Source organism: Falco rusticolus, chromosome 3, assembly GCF_015220075.1.
Source record: "Falco rusticolus isolate bFalRus1 chromosome 3, bFalRus1.pri, whole genome shotgun sequence".
In the NCBI taxonomy this organism is placed as follows: Eukaryota; Metazoa; Chordata; class Aves; order Falconiformes; family Falconidae; genus Falco; species Falco rusticolus.
In genome coordinates, this window is record NC_051189.1 from 19,377,682 (window position 1) to 19,394,127 (window position 16,446).

At 45.2% G+C, this 16,446-nt stretch overlaps 1 protein-coding gene across 1 annotated transcript; it reads right to left on the reverse strand.

Annotated features, from left to right (window-relative positions):
• Positions 1 to 6,790: 6,790 nt before the first annotated feature.
• Positions 6,791 to 13,132, reverse strand: CCN3 (cellular communication network factor 3). The gene is made up of 4 exons (XM_037381961.1): positions 12,536 to 13,132; positions 11,978 to 12,229; positions 9,959 to 10,167; positions 6,791 to 7,978 (listed from the first exon to the last, which is right to left on the reverse strand). The coding sequence occupies exons 1-4, from the start codon at positions 12,933 to 12,935 to the stop codon at positions 7,682 to 7,684; spliced, it is 1,158 nt and encodes a 385-aa protein (XP_037237858.1). The 5' UTR covers positions 12,936 to 13,132; the 3' UTR covers positions 6,791 to 7,681.
• Between the last annotated feature and the right edge of the window lie 3,314 nt (positions 13,133 to 16,446).

The following is a 16,446-nucleotide window of genomic DNA, read 5'->3' on the forward strand; positions in this document are numbered from 1 at the left end:
CTCTACGCTCAGGCTGACCTTGGACTTCGAATGTTCCATGGCTTGTTGAAGTACAGTCATGGGAGAGAGAGACAGGGAGAAACCTCCTTTTGTTTTCATCACTTCAAAAAGTCATCCAAGAGATACCTCACTAGTACCTTGTATTGATGTATCTGCCACTGATCTGCAGGAGACCATGGGGAAGGGACCTGACCTCTCTCTGCCTCATCTGCTGATGCTATGGGCAGTGGAAGTTTTTTGATGGCCTTAGTTACCACTTCAAGACTTTTCATGTTCTTAGGCTCTGGTAGTTATGTTTCTTAATATTCTGAAATTTATAATTTATTTTTTAATCTACTTCATATTAAACATTCAGCATGCATTTGCTGCTTGATTTAATTTCTGGAGAAACTATTTCTATTATTTCATTCCATATATAGAAGCGAAAGCATCATTTTCATTAGCAGATTTTCTTCCCCTGGGAAATGCTGAATCTCATTCTAACTGCAATTAATGCAGTTAAAAATATAAACCTTACTTAAAAGGAGATTAATTGATATCAGCCATGTAAAGGTTAATATCTTCTCTGAGCCTGAAGACAGCTTCCCTTGCACTCTTTTTGCAGATGTCCCTGTGTTTTTCAGAAAAACGTGAGTGCTAAGAATGGGTGTCCGATAATTTTTCAGCTGCCTCCCCCTCGTGGTAAATCTGGAAAAAAAACTCTTTTCACAGGAATACTTAGTTGGGTAAAGGTCAGCACTTGCGTTTCAACAGGATTTTTTTTATTTTTTATTTTTTTGTGGGGTGGGTGGGGAGCAGTGTCTTTAAAATGCTGAACAATTGTGACAAGGCAAGAACACATCAGCTCTTCCCAGGAACCAAAAGCCCAAGTCAGCTTAAATAAAAGAGCACAGATACCTCAAAGAACTTGGTGTAACAGCTGCAGCTGGCTTGGGGCATTTTCTGTCTCTCAGAGCTGTGCCCTTGCCCTCCCCTCCCACTTCAGGCAGGCCTGAAAGCTGCAGCAGAGATTCCTCTCTTCTCTTTCTGTGTGCCAAGTGCCCGTGAAGCAGGGCAGGGGCTCAGTCCCCAGCCATGGGGCTCCTGGGCTTCCTCGGCTTTCTCCAGCATCGTGGTCCTGCTGCTGTATGTGGGCTGCAGGTACTGGTCCCTAGGCTCTGTGGTTTTTTCACACTGATATGGAAGCTAAAATGTTCACTACAGCTTGGAAGAGGAAAGATTCAGCAACCTCGTTGATTAGTGGTCAGTGCAAGTGAGACATGAGTATCTCCTCCACAGGCATCCCAAGGAAGAGATGCAAAGCCACATTCCACCAGGCAATGTGTAAACCAAGATACGGTAGTTTGCCATCAAATTAAGTAAGACTGTCCTAAGTACATCTGCATCATATACAGAAGCAGCCTCTCCATGACAGAGCAGTCACCATTCCTGAGACCACCATTTTCCCTGAGCTCATTGTCCTTCTAGGCTGCAAAGGTCTTGCGTGGTGCCCAAGACCTCCCCTGATTCTCCAAAGGAAAGCGCATTGCTTCATTTCCTCGGCAACATCATCCTCTGAAATGCAGGATGGACTTGAAAGGGTAAAGCCGAGGGGAGGAGAACAGCCTTTGTGGTTAAGGCTGTAGATGGTGACTTCAGAGAAATGGGCTCCTTTCCTGTTTTTTTACCACAAATTGTGTGTGGTGGGGAGGAAGGCGCTCGTACATACTGAGCTTTTGGTGCCTGGTGTGCTAACCAAAGGGCCTCTCCCTGCCTTCACCCTTTGTGCCCTTCCCACTTAACTGGAAAGCATCCGGGATGAGAAACTTTCTTCCGTATTGTATACCTACCCCAGGCAAACGAGGTCCCCAGTGGGGCTGGGGTCTGCCATGATGCTAACGATAATTTGTATACATTTAAAAGCTGGACAGCTCTTCTGTGCTCCCTCGCTGCTAACGTCCCCGTAACCAGTGACAGTTGTCATAAGTTACATCAGTTGGCCTCATTTTTCTGGATGCATCCCCTGCTTTCAGGAACAGACCCAAAGTTTGTCATCATTGGCAAGCCAAGGTGGCCCGTAGCCACCAGGTGTCCTCCTTCGCCACGGTTTGGAGGAGAACTGGGCCAGCCCACTGAAACCCAACATTTTGAAAGTACATACCTTCAGTGCTCTGCAGCTGATGCTCTCCGTCTGTGGGGTACGAGTTTGTGGGTTCGCATTAGACCCTGTCGCTCCCGTAGACGGGGCCAGGCCAAGGGCCACGCTCAGGGCTGCCTTTGCCACCGCCGCGCTGCTCAGGGGGCAGGTGACCCAGCCCCTCACTCGGGGCCAGAATTACAAACAGCATTTCACTTCGAATTTAAAACAAACTATGGAAGTCTGATTCTTTTTCCCAATGAGGGAAAAGCTTTGTTTTGAAAGCAGCCAGCCTAACATGTCACAGCCTGAAGATGCCGTTTTTGCAAAGTGGTGAGGCTATAACTTTTCAAGCATTTCAATGCTTGTAGTTGTTTACGAAGGCAGTTTGTAAGATTTAATTCTGCCTCAATCCAGGCAAGGATTTCTGGGATTTGCTTCTTTTTGCACAAAAAACCCACAACAACAACCCAGCTTCTTATTGAAGTGCAATTCTGTAATTAAAAACAGAGGGGGGAAAAAACACAAAACAACCCAAACCAGCAATCCTCCCACAGAGGCGAACATGCTTATTTTTCTGTCCTGATTGTCAGAGTACAGTCCTGGGTTATATGCAGGCTCAAGTCTCTGTTTAGCCTAATGGATAGATTCTGTCTTTTGGAATTTCTCTGAGCCAGGGGCAGCATGAGGTGCTGAGCCTTGGTTTCTAATGATCCAGATCCAGTGCTGCAGGGAGGCGAGTCTCCCCCCCTCCAACACACCTTTTCCTCTTTAGAATATCCATTATTATTTTATCTTTTTAAATATCCTTTAGCCTTTACCTTCAGAAAAATGAAAATGTGCTTCAAAAGACTCTGATTAGCTCCAAGCAGATGTTTTTGCAGCCGCAATGGACATAGCGTGTTCTCTCAGGGGTGCAAGTCTCGTGGGGAAAGGGAGAAGGTGGGGTGCGTGGGGTGCAAGGTCTCTGGCAATGGGATATGCAAGTTTAATTTGCCACTTGAGGGCACTGTAGAAGTGAAAAATAAGGAGTGGGCTCTGAGAACTGGGATAAAAGTAGCATTTTGTGGAGGAAAGAATGGAAAAATTAGGGAAGAGGGTGGAAAACAGACTCAGCACATGCTGATGGAATGAGAGGATAAAGAGGAGCAGAGACAACCTAGGAGAGCAGACACAGGTCTCCCTGTGTGAACTGAAATGCAGTGACAACCACCAGGTTAACAACCATGAACACTGAAACGTTTGAGGTCCATGGGGCACTTCATTATTTTCATGTGACAATTTGCACATCCAGGGCAAATAAATCTACTTCCTGGGATATAAATAAGTATTTTTTCCTGCTTGCTAATCTACAAATCATTCAGTTAAATGAGTTGACCAGCAATGACTATTCCCTCCTGTTCCTCTGGGTGGAGAAGGCTTGCTCAGTGTGAAATTTATTTCATGTTTTTCCAGCAAGCTTAGTGGCAGGCAATTTTCTGGGCTCCTTCCACAGTCCATGGAGAGAACATGAGATTTTAAAGGTATGCTTAATCATAAAGAAACGAGCTGTTAGCTCCAGCTTCACACATTTATAGGAATAACGGTGTTAACTGCAGGGATTTGAACAAATAAAACCCGTATGTATTAGATATTTGCAAGCAAACTGTTCCTCTCACAGCTGCATGGTAGGTCTCTTGACTGATACCAGTGTAGTATCTCCAGCCATAGAACAGGTGTCCGTTCCTGTGTAATGCATAAACTGGGACTGGTAATAGGAAAAATCGGAGCAGAATTTTCCCTCAGGTCACACTGAATTTTGTGCCTGCGCTAGACAGCTCACATCACAAAATTTAGCATGGTAGATGTAACTAGACTGGCTTTTTGAAACAAGAGTTAATACAGAAAGCTTTAGTACAAAGAATCATTTTATTATTGCTTAAAAACAATTAAGAAGAAAAATGGATTCCAATGTAGTAATCTGTCAGGGGAGAGAAAGACAACGTTATTTCATGAAGTTCAGATTTGCCATAAGATATAAATACCAGGACTAGAAACAGTAACTAAATTTCTTCCTGTCCATCTCCCCACACACCTAAAAATTAATAAAAATAGAGTCAAGGCAAATTATAGCTTGGACTAGAAAGAAAAAAATAGTGACACTCTGTATTTTCCTGAAGTTTTTGTTGTACTGCTCCTGGAATTATACCAGAAAACAGAAATGGTGAAGCCATGATCAATTGTAAAAATTTACTCATGGTGAGGTTTTCAGTCTAGTGTCAGGCACCAGCTGGGAGGCTGACAGCTGGTCTCCTTACACAGCCAGTGAAGGCCAAGGAAGACATGTTTGCAATATGTCATTGACTGCTGCATTAGACAAATTCAAAGCAGATTAAATGCAAGAAGCATGTTGCTTTAATGACGTCCTAGACATGAAGCCGTCCTGGAAGTAGCTACAGACATCTCTCCTGGGCATATGTGCTGTAGGGGGTAGCACTGGCTGCCATCAGCATCACTTATCGGAGGTGGCACCTGGCCTACCAGTTGCTAACACCAAAAGCTGTTCAATTAAATGCAGAAATAAATTTTTAAAAGCTTTCTAATCAGCTTATTTTTGGGACGGTCCTTGACTGGTACTAGCGAAGGAAAGGTAAATTTGTTCAGAGAGTATGGGGATGAACAAGTCAACCAGCATATTTTGTGCTTGTTCCATCAACATGTCATGCTGGGTACATATTGCTGTATGGACCCATACACTGAATATCAAGCGATGTTTCCCGAAACGCTCAGATGGGAATCCTCGGAGACATGAAAATGAGTTGCTGACATATGAATAATTCAATTTTGCTCAATCTGAATAATTTAACTTTGCCTGTTTGGGAAAATAAGAGTCCTAAACCAGAAATGTATCATTGGAGTTTACTTATACAAATGTCACAGGTTTGATACACCACTGTTTTAATTAAATTGGTGCCACGGCCTTGTGCAGAAACAGGCTGAAATTGGCCCAATGACTACGCTAGTAACTGTCCATATTAAAGTAAAACAAATCTAAATGAATATAACAAAACTGATAACCAGATGGAAAGCTGAATCAACTGAGTTGAGGTAAAAATAGCCACTGAATTGCTATTATGTATATAGTCTAAAAGACAGTGGAGAACTGTCTCAGATCTTTGGCTCCTTTTGTCCAGAGGAAATATTTATGTTCCTTTCCAAAAACTATTTTTCCTGCTGAAATGTTACAGTATTGTAAGAAGACATTGAGATTGCGATAATTCTGGTGTTAAATAAAGGTAGCTGACAAGGATTTGAACACTGTAGCACTTCTCTTCTGTGAAGGTTGTAGTGCTCATAATGATGCAACTGTCCTCTCTACAAAATGGATTGAAGACGTGGGGATCACACAGAGCACCACTAGGGAAGGTGATAAGGGGGCATTTTGGCACTGGGTGTACTGAAGCGGAGACTGTACTTTAAAGTGCCAGAGATATGTCCATAGAGAAAAGCACTTACTTGAGTTGGAATTGAACTCATACGCCATAGTGCACTTAGTGCCCTTCTCAAAGGAAGCGATGGACAATCCACAAGAAGTGTCTCAGCAGGAAGCTGATTTATGCCTCTTCAAAAATATCAGAAATTAAATTCCTGCCTTTGGAGGGGAGAAAACAACAAACTGAAGAGTAATGGATGATCTTAATGCACAAGGGGTTGTGGGTTCATATCCCAGACGAGCTCTTCAATTTGCCTGCAAAGCGGAAGCTGCTTGCTGAACTGCTTCTCCCTGGTGCTTGTGCTTTGCGTGTATGAGCCGATAAAAGGAAAACATAGGGCATTATGTGAAAATCTAGGTAACATAAAGGGAAAGCAGAGGGATAAAGGAGAAGCAATGCAACAATGAAAAGCTGGTGCGCGAGTATGAATGACTTTGGGTGTGAAAGGGTGTGTACCCCTCAGGAATTCCCAACCTGGAGGTTGCCAGCTCCTCCAGAGAAAGGGGACGTTAGGCCAAAAATGCTGAGATTTGTTTTTGTTTTTTTTTTTTTTCTCATGAGAGAGTTGTTTCCTACCACATGGTCATAGAATGCTTGTGGCATAAGTACTGCCCTGGTATCTCTAACGCAGAGAGACACACACCAGGCTAAGTTTGGTCCCACAGGCTAGGCAGCTGAACGTCTGCACAATTGTACTTATGACCTATTTGACAAACAATCCTGTCACATACATGTTTTAACATACACGAAACTGCCACCCTCAGGCTCTAGATTCTTTGGGGATATTGCCATACAATATCTAGCATAAGCAGGGTCACAGGCTGCTTTTGTGAGGCTGAAATGCAAGACCCAACTAAATACTTTGTTAGTACTTCAGACCCAAACCTGAAGTCCAAATCACCTAATTATTCTTGCCCACTACCACTATGTCTCAGCTCACACCACATCCAAACTTAACTTTCTTTACCTCATCCTATCTCCCAGGCTAACTTACTCTGAAATAAACCTCCCTTCTAATAAGTGTCTCACAAATTATTCATCCTTTCCTGCACACCTGCTAGGGCAGTGATCAGGATGAGGTACACTAAGAACATCACGAAATAAGGTCTTTTGATTTTAGGAGTCGGCAGACCCTTGTTCTTCCCATTGCATTTAGCTGTTAAAAGTCGGTAGTTCAAGAAAAACAACTTTGGGAAAAAATATTTTGAATCACATAAAGTTTATTTACTTAGTAAAGTTATATTACAATATATACAGTTTCTATTTACATATACACCTTTCTAAGAAATGAAGCACCATATGATACAGTTAGTATTTTAGAGGAATTTACAGAAATTTTATTTTTGCATCCAAATAGTTATATCTACAGACACACATCAGTTAGAACCAAGTTCTCCTAAGACACTGACTTTAGTGGGTTTTGGATTAGACTGCTAGTGAAGTTACCGAAGAGAAATCTAATTACTGTCAGCTATCAATCTGCTATGCTTCAGGAAAAGAGATCTTAGTTGTATCACTGCAGTGGCTATGGGCAAACTTAATCCTCAGAAAGCCGGAGGTATAGACAGAAGGTATTTTATAAGACACAGGAGTGCAACACTTTCATCAGTAAGATTTTTACTGTCATCAGAAACAGAGTTTCATTAGAATGGAGAAAACCCCCACTGTTTAAGTGTTTATACGCAATACGCAAAGTGAAGTTAAGAACCTGGAAGCTTATGTGATACAGTATTATGCATTCCCCAAGGAATCTAATTACTCTTAAAGAGACCAGACTTACAGCTACTGAAACACGTGGCATGATCCCCTTAACTCAAGGAGGAAGTCTAGCTGTTCACTTTGTAATCTGTATGCCATCATCAAGAAAAAAAGAAGGCTCTGTCCAAGGTACAAAGTTTCCTTCAAGTGAATAGAAGACGTTTGTAGGGGAAAAATGTAAAATGAGGTATTTAATAAACTACAGGAAAAAAGAAAGCGCCTAGACTGTATCGAAAAACATCTTAGATATTTTACATGTGCTACTGTTACATTCATTGTGGGTCAAGTTTTATATAAACTATTTATACCTTTTGCACTACCTAATTTATGCTTTTCATATTTTTGCTTCACTAGATGTCGGATCTAACGGCTGGAAGAAAGCATTGTTACTCTGAGGACAGTTGTTATGACAGACACAGGTGTTGATCAACATCACTGGCTTTTTTAGGACTTTGCCCTGAAGACAGCGGAACTCAACTTGAATTGTTTTGGTGTTGTGTGGGGTACAGCATCGCCCGTCATTGCAGAGGCCACAGTAACGAGGTTTGTATGCCTGCACACTAGTGCAGTTACTGTATTCAAAGCGAACGGCTTTCAAAGACTTCTTTGTTCGGATACATTTCTTTCCTTTCTAAAAGAAATACGAGGACACATTAGATGTATCATTGCATAAGACAGATATCAGTTAAAAAGTGACATGCAAGGATACAGGTCTACTCTGAAAACTGGAATTTGTCTTTGCTCATTCAACAGTGTTAAGACTCTACATCTACTTCAGTAGCTACTTACAGGTAACTCCTACAAGATCTGTCCTTTCACACCAGTGTGTTATTGGGCCAGTAATAAATGATAAATAATTAAAGCCCACTCTTATCATCTGAGACAAGCCAAACCAACATTCATTATCAAACTATACTCCACTGGAAAACTCAGGCTAGTGTAGTTCCATCAGAGAACCAGGAAGCCAAATGAGCAAGTTACAGGACTAGATTCAGGGGAAAACAAGAGAGCTAAAACGAACCTCAAAATAGCCCATTCTTGTGACCCAAGGCAGGATGAGCTTTATCCATGTTATTCTTAACAGATGGTTGTCTAACTTGTCCCTGGAAGTCTTCAGTGACAAGAGACTCCATGTCTGCCCCAGACAATCCTAACAATTCACTGTTCTTACTGCTTGGAAGGTTTTCACTCATGTCTTAATTTTTATGCATTCTAAACTCACCCTTTCTTGTATCTCCCACAGACCGAACAGGCTGCAATATCTGAACACAGTTATGAGAACATATCTCCGTTCTCTTGCATTCAGAAAAAGTTCAGTTCAATCTATTCTCCCCTAGCTGAACATGTTGAACATGTCTTCTAGACCTCTGATCATTCTTGTTAGTTTCCTCAACTGTTCCCAAATGTTTTATATCCTTTTCAAAACACAATAGTTAAAACCCCACAGTATATTCAGCAAAGGCTTTAGCAATGCTTTCCGACGCTCAGAACATTACATGAAGTGATAGCCCTCTCACCTAGCTACATGTTATTCTCCCTGACAGTAACACTTGCATGATGTGTAAAAGCAGCAAAAAAGTCAGCTCCCCAAGATACACATTTATTGCCATGAAGTGTCAGTGTCGGATTTGCTTTTGGAAAAAGCATCATAAATGTAAACATAAAATAAGGTTTAATTTACCCAAGAAGATTTTGCAGGATTTCACACATTCCTCTGCAGTTCCAGATGCCCAACAGACTAGAAGTCTGACATATCCATGCATGACTGGAGCAACTCTGAAGTATACATGCAGCTAGTACAATTGCATTTGTGGGAGAAGTTAGCCTGCATGAGTTGCCAAGATAGTCTGCACGTGCAATACATCTGGTCTCTTTGGGACGACTCAGATTATCATAGAATAGTTGGGGTTGGAAGGGACCTTTAAAGGTCATCTGGTCCAACCACCCTGTGATGTGATTACAACTAGATCACGTTGCTCAGAACCCCGTCCAACCTGACCTTGCATGGGGCATCTACCGCCATTCTGGGCAACCTGTTAGAGTGTTTCACCACCCTCATTGAAAAAAAAAAATATCTTCCTTGTATCTAGTCTGAATCTACCCTCTTTATTTTAAAATGATTACCCCTTTTCCTTGCCCTTTTGTAGGGCAACAGGTCTGTCCCCATCTTTCTTATAAGCCTCCTTTAGGTACTGAAAACCTGCAATAAGATCTCCCTGGAGCCTTATCTTCTCCAGGCTGAAGAACCCCAAGTCTCCCAGCCTGTCTTCACAGGAGAGGTGCTCCAGCCCTCTGGTCATCTTCACAACCCTCCTCTGGACCCGCTCCAACAGGTCCACGTCCTTCTTACATTGGAGGCCCTGGAGCTGGATGCAGTACTTCAGGTGGGGTCTCGCTAGAGCAGAGTAGAGGGGTAGAATCATCTCCCTTGACCTGCTGGAGGGGCAGCACATGCCAAGTCTAACGCTTACAAAAAATGCTGGGCTTGCTGCACATATGCTAAAAGGTGCATTTATGTACATTTGCATCTGGAGCATTCTAGACCATAATATTGCAACCTTGGAATTACAGCTAAAGAGACTCTGCTCTCTTGCCATTCTTTGCAGCATACCTTATCAGATGCCTCTTCATTTTCACAGGGTCTTATCATGCAGAGCCGTGTCTGCTTCACCATCTCACACTGTTCATTTCTGTTGGTAACACGGGTGGAAAAACCCATTCCACAGCTTTTGGAACAAGCACTCCATTCTGTTGTCTGCTCAATACAATTGGCACTTGAATCCAACACATCGATCCCAAGTGTGGCCTCTTGCCTGTAGGCTGGAGACAAAACCCCACAGAACTTTATTACAAGAAAACCTCATGCAAAAAGCCAGTATCTAAATAAAAGCTCTGCCATATCTGGGAAGGAACACATAAGACAAGAGAAGGTCCAAAATACATGCTTTTGACAGGATTTAGGAATTTTAAAAGTTGCCTTTTTATGAGCTCCCTACATCTAAAACCAGAAAGGTGCCTATCAGTGTAATCAGCAAAGCATTTAGATTTGGTTCACTCAAGTCCACAGCTGGAAGAATTATTGCCAATTTTTCAGCCAGTTTAGAACTCGGAACGACTCTTTATTCTCCACTCTTTACAATGGAAATACATCACAAATCTGTTTTAAAGATATGTCATGGAAGTATTTGTATTAGATATGACTCGAGAGAGGCTGAATGTTTTATCTAAACTAATAAACAGCATGGAAGTAAAGGCCTTTACCCTGAGAGTCATAAAGTCACCCAATCTTGTCAATTATTGACAGATTAAGGCCAGTGTGATGGTGGGGAGGGAGGAAGTAAACGATTTCCAGGAGTTATCACAGCTACTCAAAGCTATAGGCAACTCTGATCGTTGTCCTGCCCCCATGGCAGTGTTAAGCTGTATTATGCAAATATTGTAAAGTGTAGCGTTTGGTTTCACCGTTATCACAGGAGTAAACAGAATGAGGCAACACGACTGAGCTGTCAATCACAGCTCTTGCTGTTAACCTCCTTTACAACAGCATTTCTGCCTTTTACATGGTAAAGCTCCAAAAAGGTGGCCTCCAAAGAAGGATGGCCATTGCTAGAAAGAATGCAAATAATCCATCTGTAGGCATTTTACGGATTAGCCCGTCAATGCCAGACAAATCAAAGAAAAGGAAAAGACAGTAGAAAGGTGGCAAGCTTTTTGTTTAGACTTTATGTGCCTTAGAACTGACACTTCATAGCACTCTGAAAAGCTGTTAGGGCTTTTCTTCCTGGATCCTTCCTTACTTGTTTTTCAAATGGATTAGCTGAGTTTCAGCATAACTAACTGCTTAAGACCACAAAGAGCAGTGACTGGAAGAGAATGCAGTGTCCTCAACTCTCTGTAAAAGTAGCTTATGAAAATTCATGTTGAACTACTAGACTAATTTAAAGGGGATGGAGACATAATTCCCTAAGAAACAGGGGGAAAATATTACGTATTTTGTTTCAATCACAAAAGCACTTTATGAGTTCTGCTTTTGGAATGGGATGTATTTTTTTCAGATCCACGCACTGTGTTTATAACCACTCTTCTCCAAGTACTTTGTAATGCTTTTAATGCCAATAATAATGATGAGAGCTCGAGTACAGACAGGCAGGAATTTGTTGGCATTTTAGCTACCATACCGACCACTTTGTAATAGCAGGGGAATTTAGGGGGGGGAAAAAAAGTCTCTTGTAGACTAAGCTGTTAGATAGTATTTATGATGTAATGTGTTCTTGCAGAGCAACTAGCAGGACTGCAGCTTTGATTTTGGTGGTGGTGGGGAAACGTTTGGAGGCTTGCCCCTGGTTTACCCCACTCACAGAACTACCCTGTACCAGATAAAGAGCAAGTTCAGATTTGGGAACCATCTCAAGTTAACTGCCTTTGAATTCATCCTTTGAATATCTTTTCTTTTACCTGTTGAGCTCTGCCTTTACTCACAACCACTGGTATACTTACTAGTGACTCTAAATGAGGAAAAAAATGACCAAACAAACAAGCGTGTCTTAAATTTGGCAACCTCATGGGTATTTCCAGTATGGTATCACCTCCTCCTCACACTGACTGTGCTAATTAGTTTTAGTTTCCTCACCAGCCATAGCAAAACCTCCCAAAATCACTTCATCTGTCGGGTCGCAGATCCACTTCTCACAGCACTCTCCAGGGACTTCAATTTTCCTGGGGAAAGGGCAGTCGGGGCCGGGGAGCAGCAGGTCCAGGTTGCAGCGGGGCAGGCAGCCGATCTGTCCGTCTCGGCAGGTGCACTGGTACTTGCAGCTGGGCTGGAACGTCTCCCCGTTGCGATAAATCATCCCGTCGAACACGCAGTTGTCTCCCTCCAGCACTAGCGGGAAAAGCGGAGGCGATTTCCCTGAGGCAGAGGGCACCCGGCGCCCGCTCCCGACGCGCCGCGGCAGGCGGCCCTGCCGGCCCTGGGCGGCCGCTCCCCGCACCCCGCACCCCGCCCGCGGCAGCCCCGGCCCGCAGCCCTGGTGCCCCGACGCGTCCCCTGAGGGAAGGGGGCGCGCAGCCGGGCAGCGGCACCCCGGGGCACCGCGGCGGGCCCCCAGAGTCTCCCCGCCGCCCCGGGGAGGGCGCCGGCCTCGCAGCCCCGGCGGCCGCGGCCCCCGCCCCCCCGCCGCCAGCCTACCCATGCAGATGCCGGCGGCCCCGCCGCCGTCCTCGGGGCCGCGGTCGCAGTAGAGGCCGCTGCTCTCGTCGCAGGGCAGCAGCGGGGAGCAGCTCTCGCCGCGCTGCCGGGCGCACACCAGGCAGCAGGAGCAGCCGTCCAGCACGGCGGGCACCCCCGGAGCGCAGCGCGGCGGCTCGGCCGGGCAGCGCCCGCCGCAGGGCCGGGGACACGCCGGCTCGCGGCCGCTCACCTGCGGGGACAAAACGGCCCGGAGGGCCGGGTCACGGGAGGGCCGGCCCGGCCGCCGGCTCCCCCTACCCGCCGGCCCCGCCGGGCGCCCCACACTTGCCTCGCTCAGCCGGAGGAGGAGGAGGAGGAGGAGCAGGGCTGGCAGGCCCTGCCCGCCGCCCGTCGCCATGGTCCCGGCCGCCGCCTCCCCGCCGCACCGCTCGGCTCTGCCGGCAGAGCCATTGCAGCCGCTTATATAGAGGCCGTCGGGGACCCCCCCCCTCCACCGCCGCCCCCCCGTCCCGCGGCGGGCAGAGCGGGCCGGAGGCGGGGAGCTGGAGCCGGGCCGGGCGCTGCGCGCCCCCTGCTCCTCCCGCCACCTGCTCCGGCGGCGCCGAGCCGCTGCTCCAGCCCCGCCGGGCCCGCACGGCCCGCCCAGCCCGCTCCGGGCGGGAGCCCGCACCCGGGGGCGTTCCCTGGTGAGGGGGCCGGAGCCCCGCGGGCCCCGGGCCAGGGCTGCCAACTTCAACCCGCCACTGCGCCCCCCATAACCAGCCCTGTTCGCGTCTCCCACGTGAGCTGTGCTGCCGGTAGTAGATTGTAGGGAAGCCTCTGCTGTTGGGGGGCTACGCCGTGGTCTCTGTCACAACCGATATGGCTGGGCAGCGCTCGGTGGCTGCGACCTGCTCCCAGAGCACAAGCTCCTCTCAGGGCTACACGGCTTCTGGCCCTGGTGTGAGGCCTCGAGCTTTGTGGGCACTACAGAGATGGCAAATGGACCCTGTGAAGACAAGGAGCTGTGGGGGTGATGTGCGCTCCCCAGTAAACTCTTCGGTTTCAGGTCACGGGCACTGTTTGTCACCAGAGGGGTTTGAGTATATCGGCTGGTGGGAGACAGCAGTTGTCCAGGGAGCCCTCCATGTTCTGTGCAACACGATGAGTTGGAGCGGTAACAGGCTCCCCAGTGCCCGCCTGACGTGTGCAGCCGTGGGAGATGCAGAGCCGACGTGTCAGGCCTCAGGAATGCTTGGGAGAAGTAGCTCCAGTGCTCTGTGCTGTGCAGTTATTTTAGTGCATGCAGAACAGATTCAGGCCAAGCGTAAGGGAGGCTAAATCTGTTAACGGGTTTTGCTTGTCAGGAATTGCCTTCTGCCCAAGGCAGGCCTTCTTGGGTCTTGCTGGCGTGCAGATATTCTCTACCTCTGGTTGTCTGGGGCAGATAATATGCACTGGATTCTGTTGTGGCTTGTTAAAGAGAAAATATTTGAAAAATAAACAAAAGTTGTAGACAGACTAGTGAAAACAAGAGGTCTTTTAAGCTTAAGACATGACACAAGTGGTACTCATGAATTTACAAAGCTGCTATAGCTCTATGCCAAAGCAATACTCAGCACAAAAACAGAAATCGCCAGATACAAGTTTTGTTTTGGACAAAAGTCACCATTCCTTTCTTGATGCTGTGTGGCAACAGCGGGGTTTCTGGAGAAGCCTGTCGTTCTGGGGAAAGCAGACTTCACTGGTGCAGAAACACATAATCTCTTGTCACATATTGGCCTTTTGTTTTCTCCTTAGCAAGACAGCGGGACCAGACAAGGGGAACACTGGGTTGCTCAAACCTTATTAGCAGTTTGGACATGGGTTTGTGGTTATTTCAGTCATCCACTACCTTACAAATGATTTCACCTTCCTCATCTCCATTTTTTTTTTTCTCCCCTTGCTGCTTTGCCTCTTGCCTCTGGTTTAGGCAGTCAGCACAAAGCTGGTTTTTACTGTACCTTGCTTATGAACAGAATGACCAATGCTCTTGGCCAGGCATGAACGTTTGCTGTTCCTATAGCTACACAGAGAAGCATGGCTGTTGTTACAGTTTTCCCAGAAGCAGGTCTGTAAACCAGAGAGGCACATAGAAGATCTGTTTTTGTCTGTCCCTCTGTATGTGAATCTGATGAGGTTTTCAGTACTGATAATCATTCACAGCCACTGAAAATTACCTTAGCATACCACTCCTACATGTCTTCTGGTCTACAAAAAAAGGTTTTACCACATAAAACTGCACAGAGAATCAAAGAAATGAAAATAATATTTGCCAGTGTACTTAATTTGAAAAAAACCCAAAACCCACCAACTTTTAATTGCATTTAATAAATTTATTAAGGCCCCTTTGTTTATAAAATACCAGTTTTGAAAATAAGGTGATAGGACCAAATACCTTTTCCCAGACATTTCATTCCCTCCAAAGAGTGCGTAATTTGGAGTCCACTGGAACTACCAGTTCTAGGATACTGTTTCACCTTCCTAAAAGTGAAAGTTTTTGTTTGTACTTGTTTCACAACGTTTTTGAGTGACATACTTTTTCTTACCATATGAAAGTACCCTTTATTACTCCTCACAGAATAAAGAACGATCAGCTGGAGAAATTTCATGGTGGCTCAGCTGGCAATGAAGAGCTTTTATTGATGATATAAAATTAGTAGGTACAAATAAATATTTTAGATTCTCTGGGTTTGCTTTTTTAAAGGAGTGACTTAATATTTGGGCCACCGCCTTGGCTCTAGATGTTGCAAAGAGTAATCCCTCCTAATATGTAAAGAAATTAACCTCTGCTCTTCACTCTGCAGGGAGACACAGTCAGAAAATAGTGTAGAGAGGCGTAAATTCGGGAACAGAGTCCAGCAGCAGAGCAGATTAAGAATATACTTAAGGGCTTTCCTGCACCAGGGTCGCAGGCAAGGAAAGCGTTTCATGGTACGCAGCAAGAGGAAAACAGGTCATTAATCTGTAATTTCTGACCCGTAGGGACATAACCTGTCTAAGTATGTAAAATGCTAACTAGGGGCTGTGGAGGAGATCAGACACTGAAGTGTTCTCTAATCTTAGCTTTAAAATTCATCTTTGAATTGGCTGTGAATGCTTAAGGAAGCCAGGTAATCTGTCTCATGCTGCACTTAAACATTGTCAAGGCACAAAGTGCTTTTCAGATTTCTTTCTGGAAGGGATGCAGCTTTGTACTTACTGCAGAGAGTGTATACCCAAAGTCAGCATCAGCTGGTATGAGCTCCTGCATGGGCCAGTATCAGCCTTTATACTCAAAGATTTCTCACTCTGGATTTCCATAAGTCTGCCTTGGGCTAAATCTCTGGCATGGTTGTCTGGAAAAGATCTTTATTCAGATCCTTACCTCCACAGAGCTAATAACCCTAAATGTGTCACTTCTGTGACATCCTGTTTACTTCCACACCACCAGATAGGTTATGTATGTTTCACCACCAAAATGCTGAAAGAAGCTCTATCTAAAAGACTGGAAGCAGAGGTTACAAATGAAACTGGCTTAATTCTTAGAGGGTTTCTTGTTGTTGATCCTGTTCTTATCCAGAGGTGTTTATGTGTGTATCAAGCATTACAAAAATTCTAGCATTCATGGTAGCACCCCTCTGTTTAAAGCCAGCCTCCTGTCCAGCCTCCTGTGAAGGCCACTGCTTCACAACAAGCAGCCCAGCAGAATTCTCTTCCATTCTGTGTGTATGGCAAGTGCGCAATTTTTAGAGATCAAAATTGTCATAAATATCACATCCTTCTCTTTCTCTTTCTGCTCTTTTGTCCTACCGTTTTTTACTGATACAAATGTAAAGTGAATGATTCATCCCTTGCCATCCACTGTCTCATAAATTTATGCCCTCTTGGTAGTCTGCCTCACAAACTGC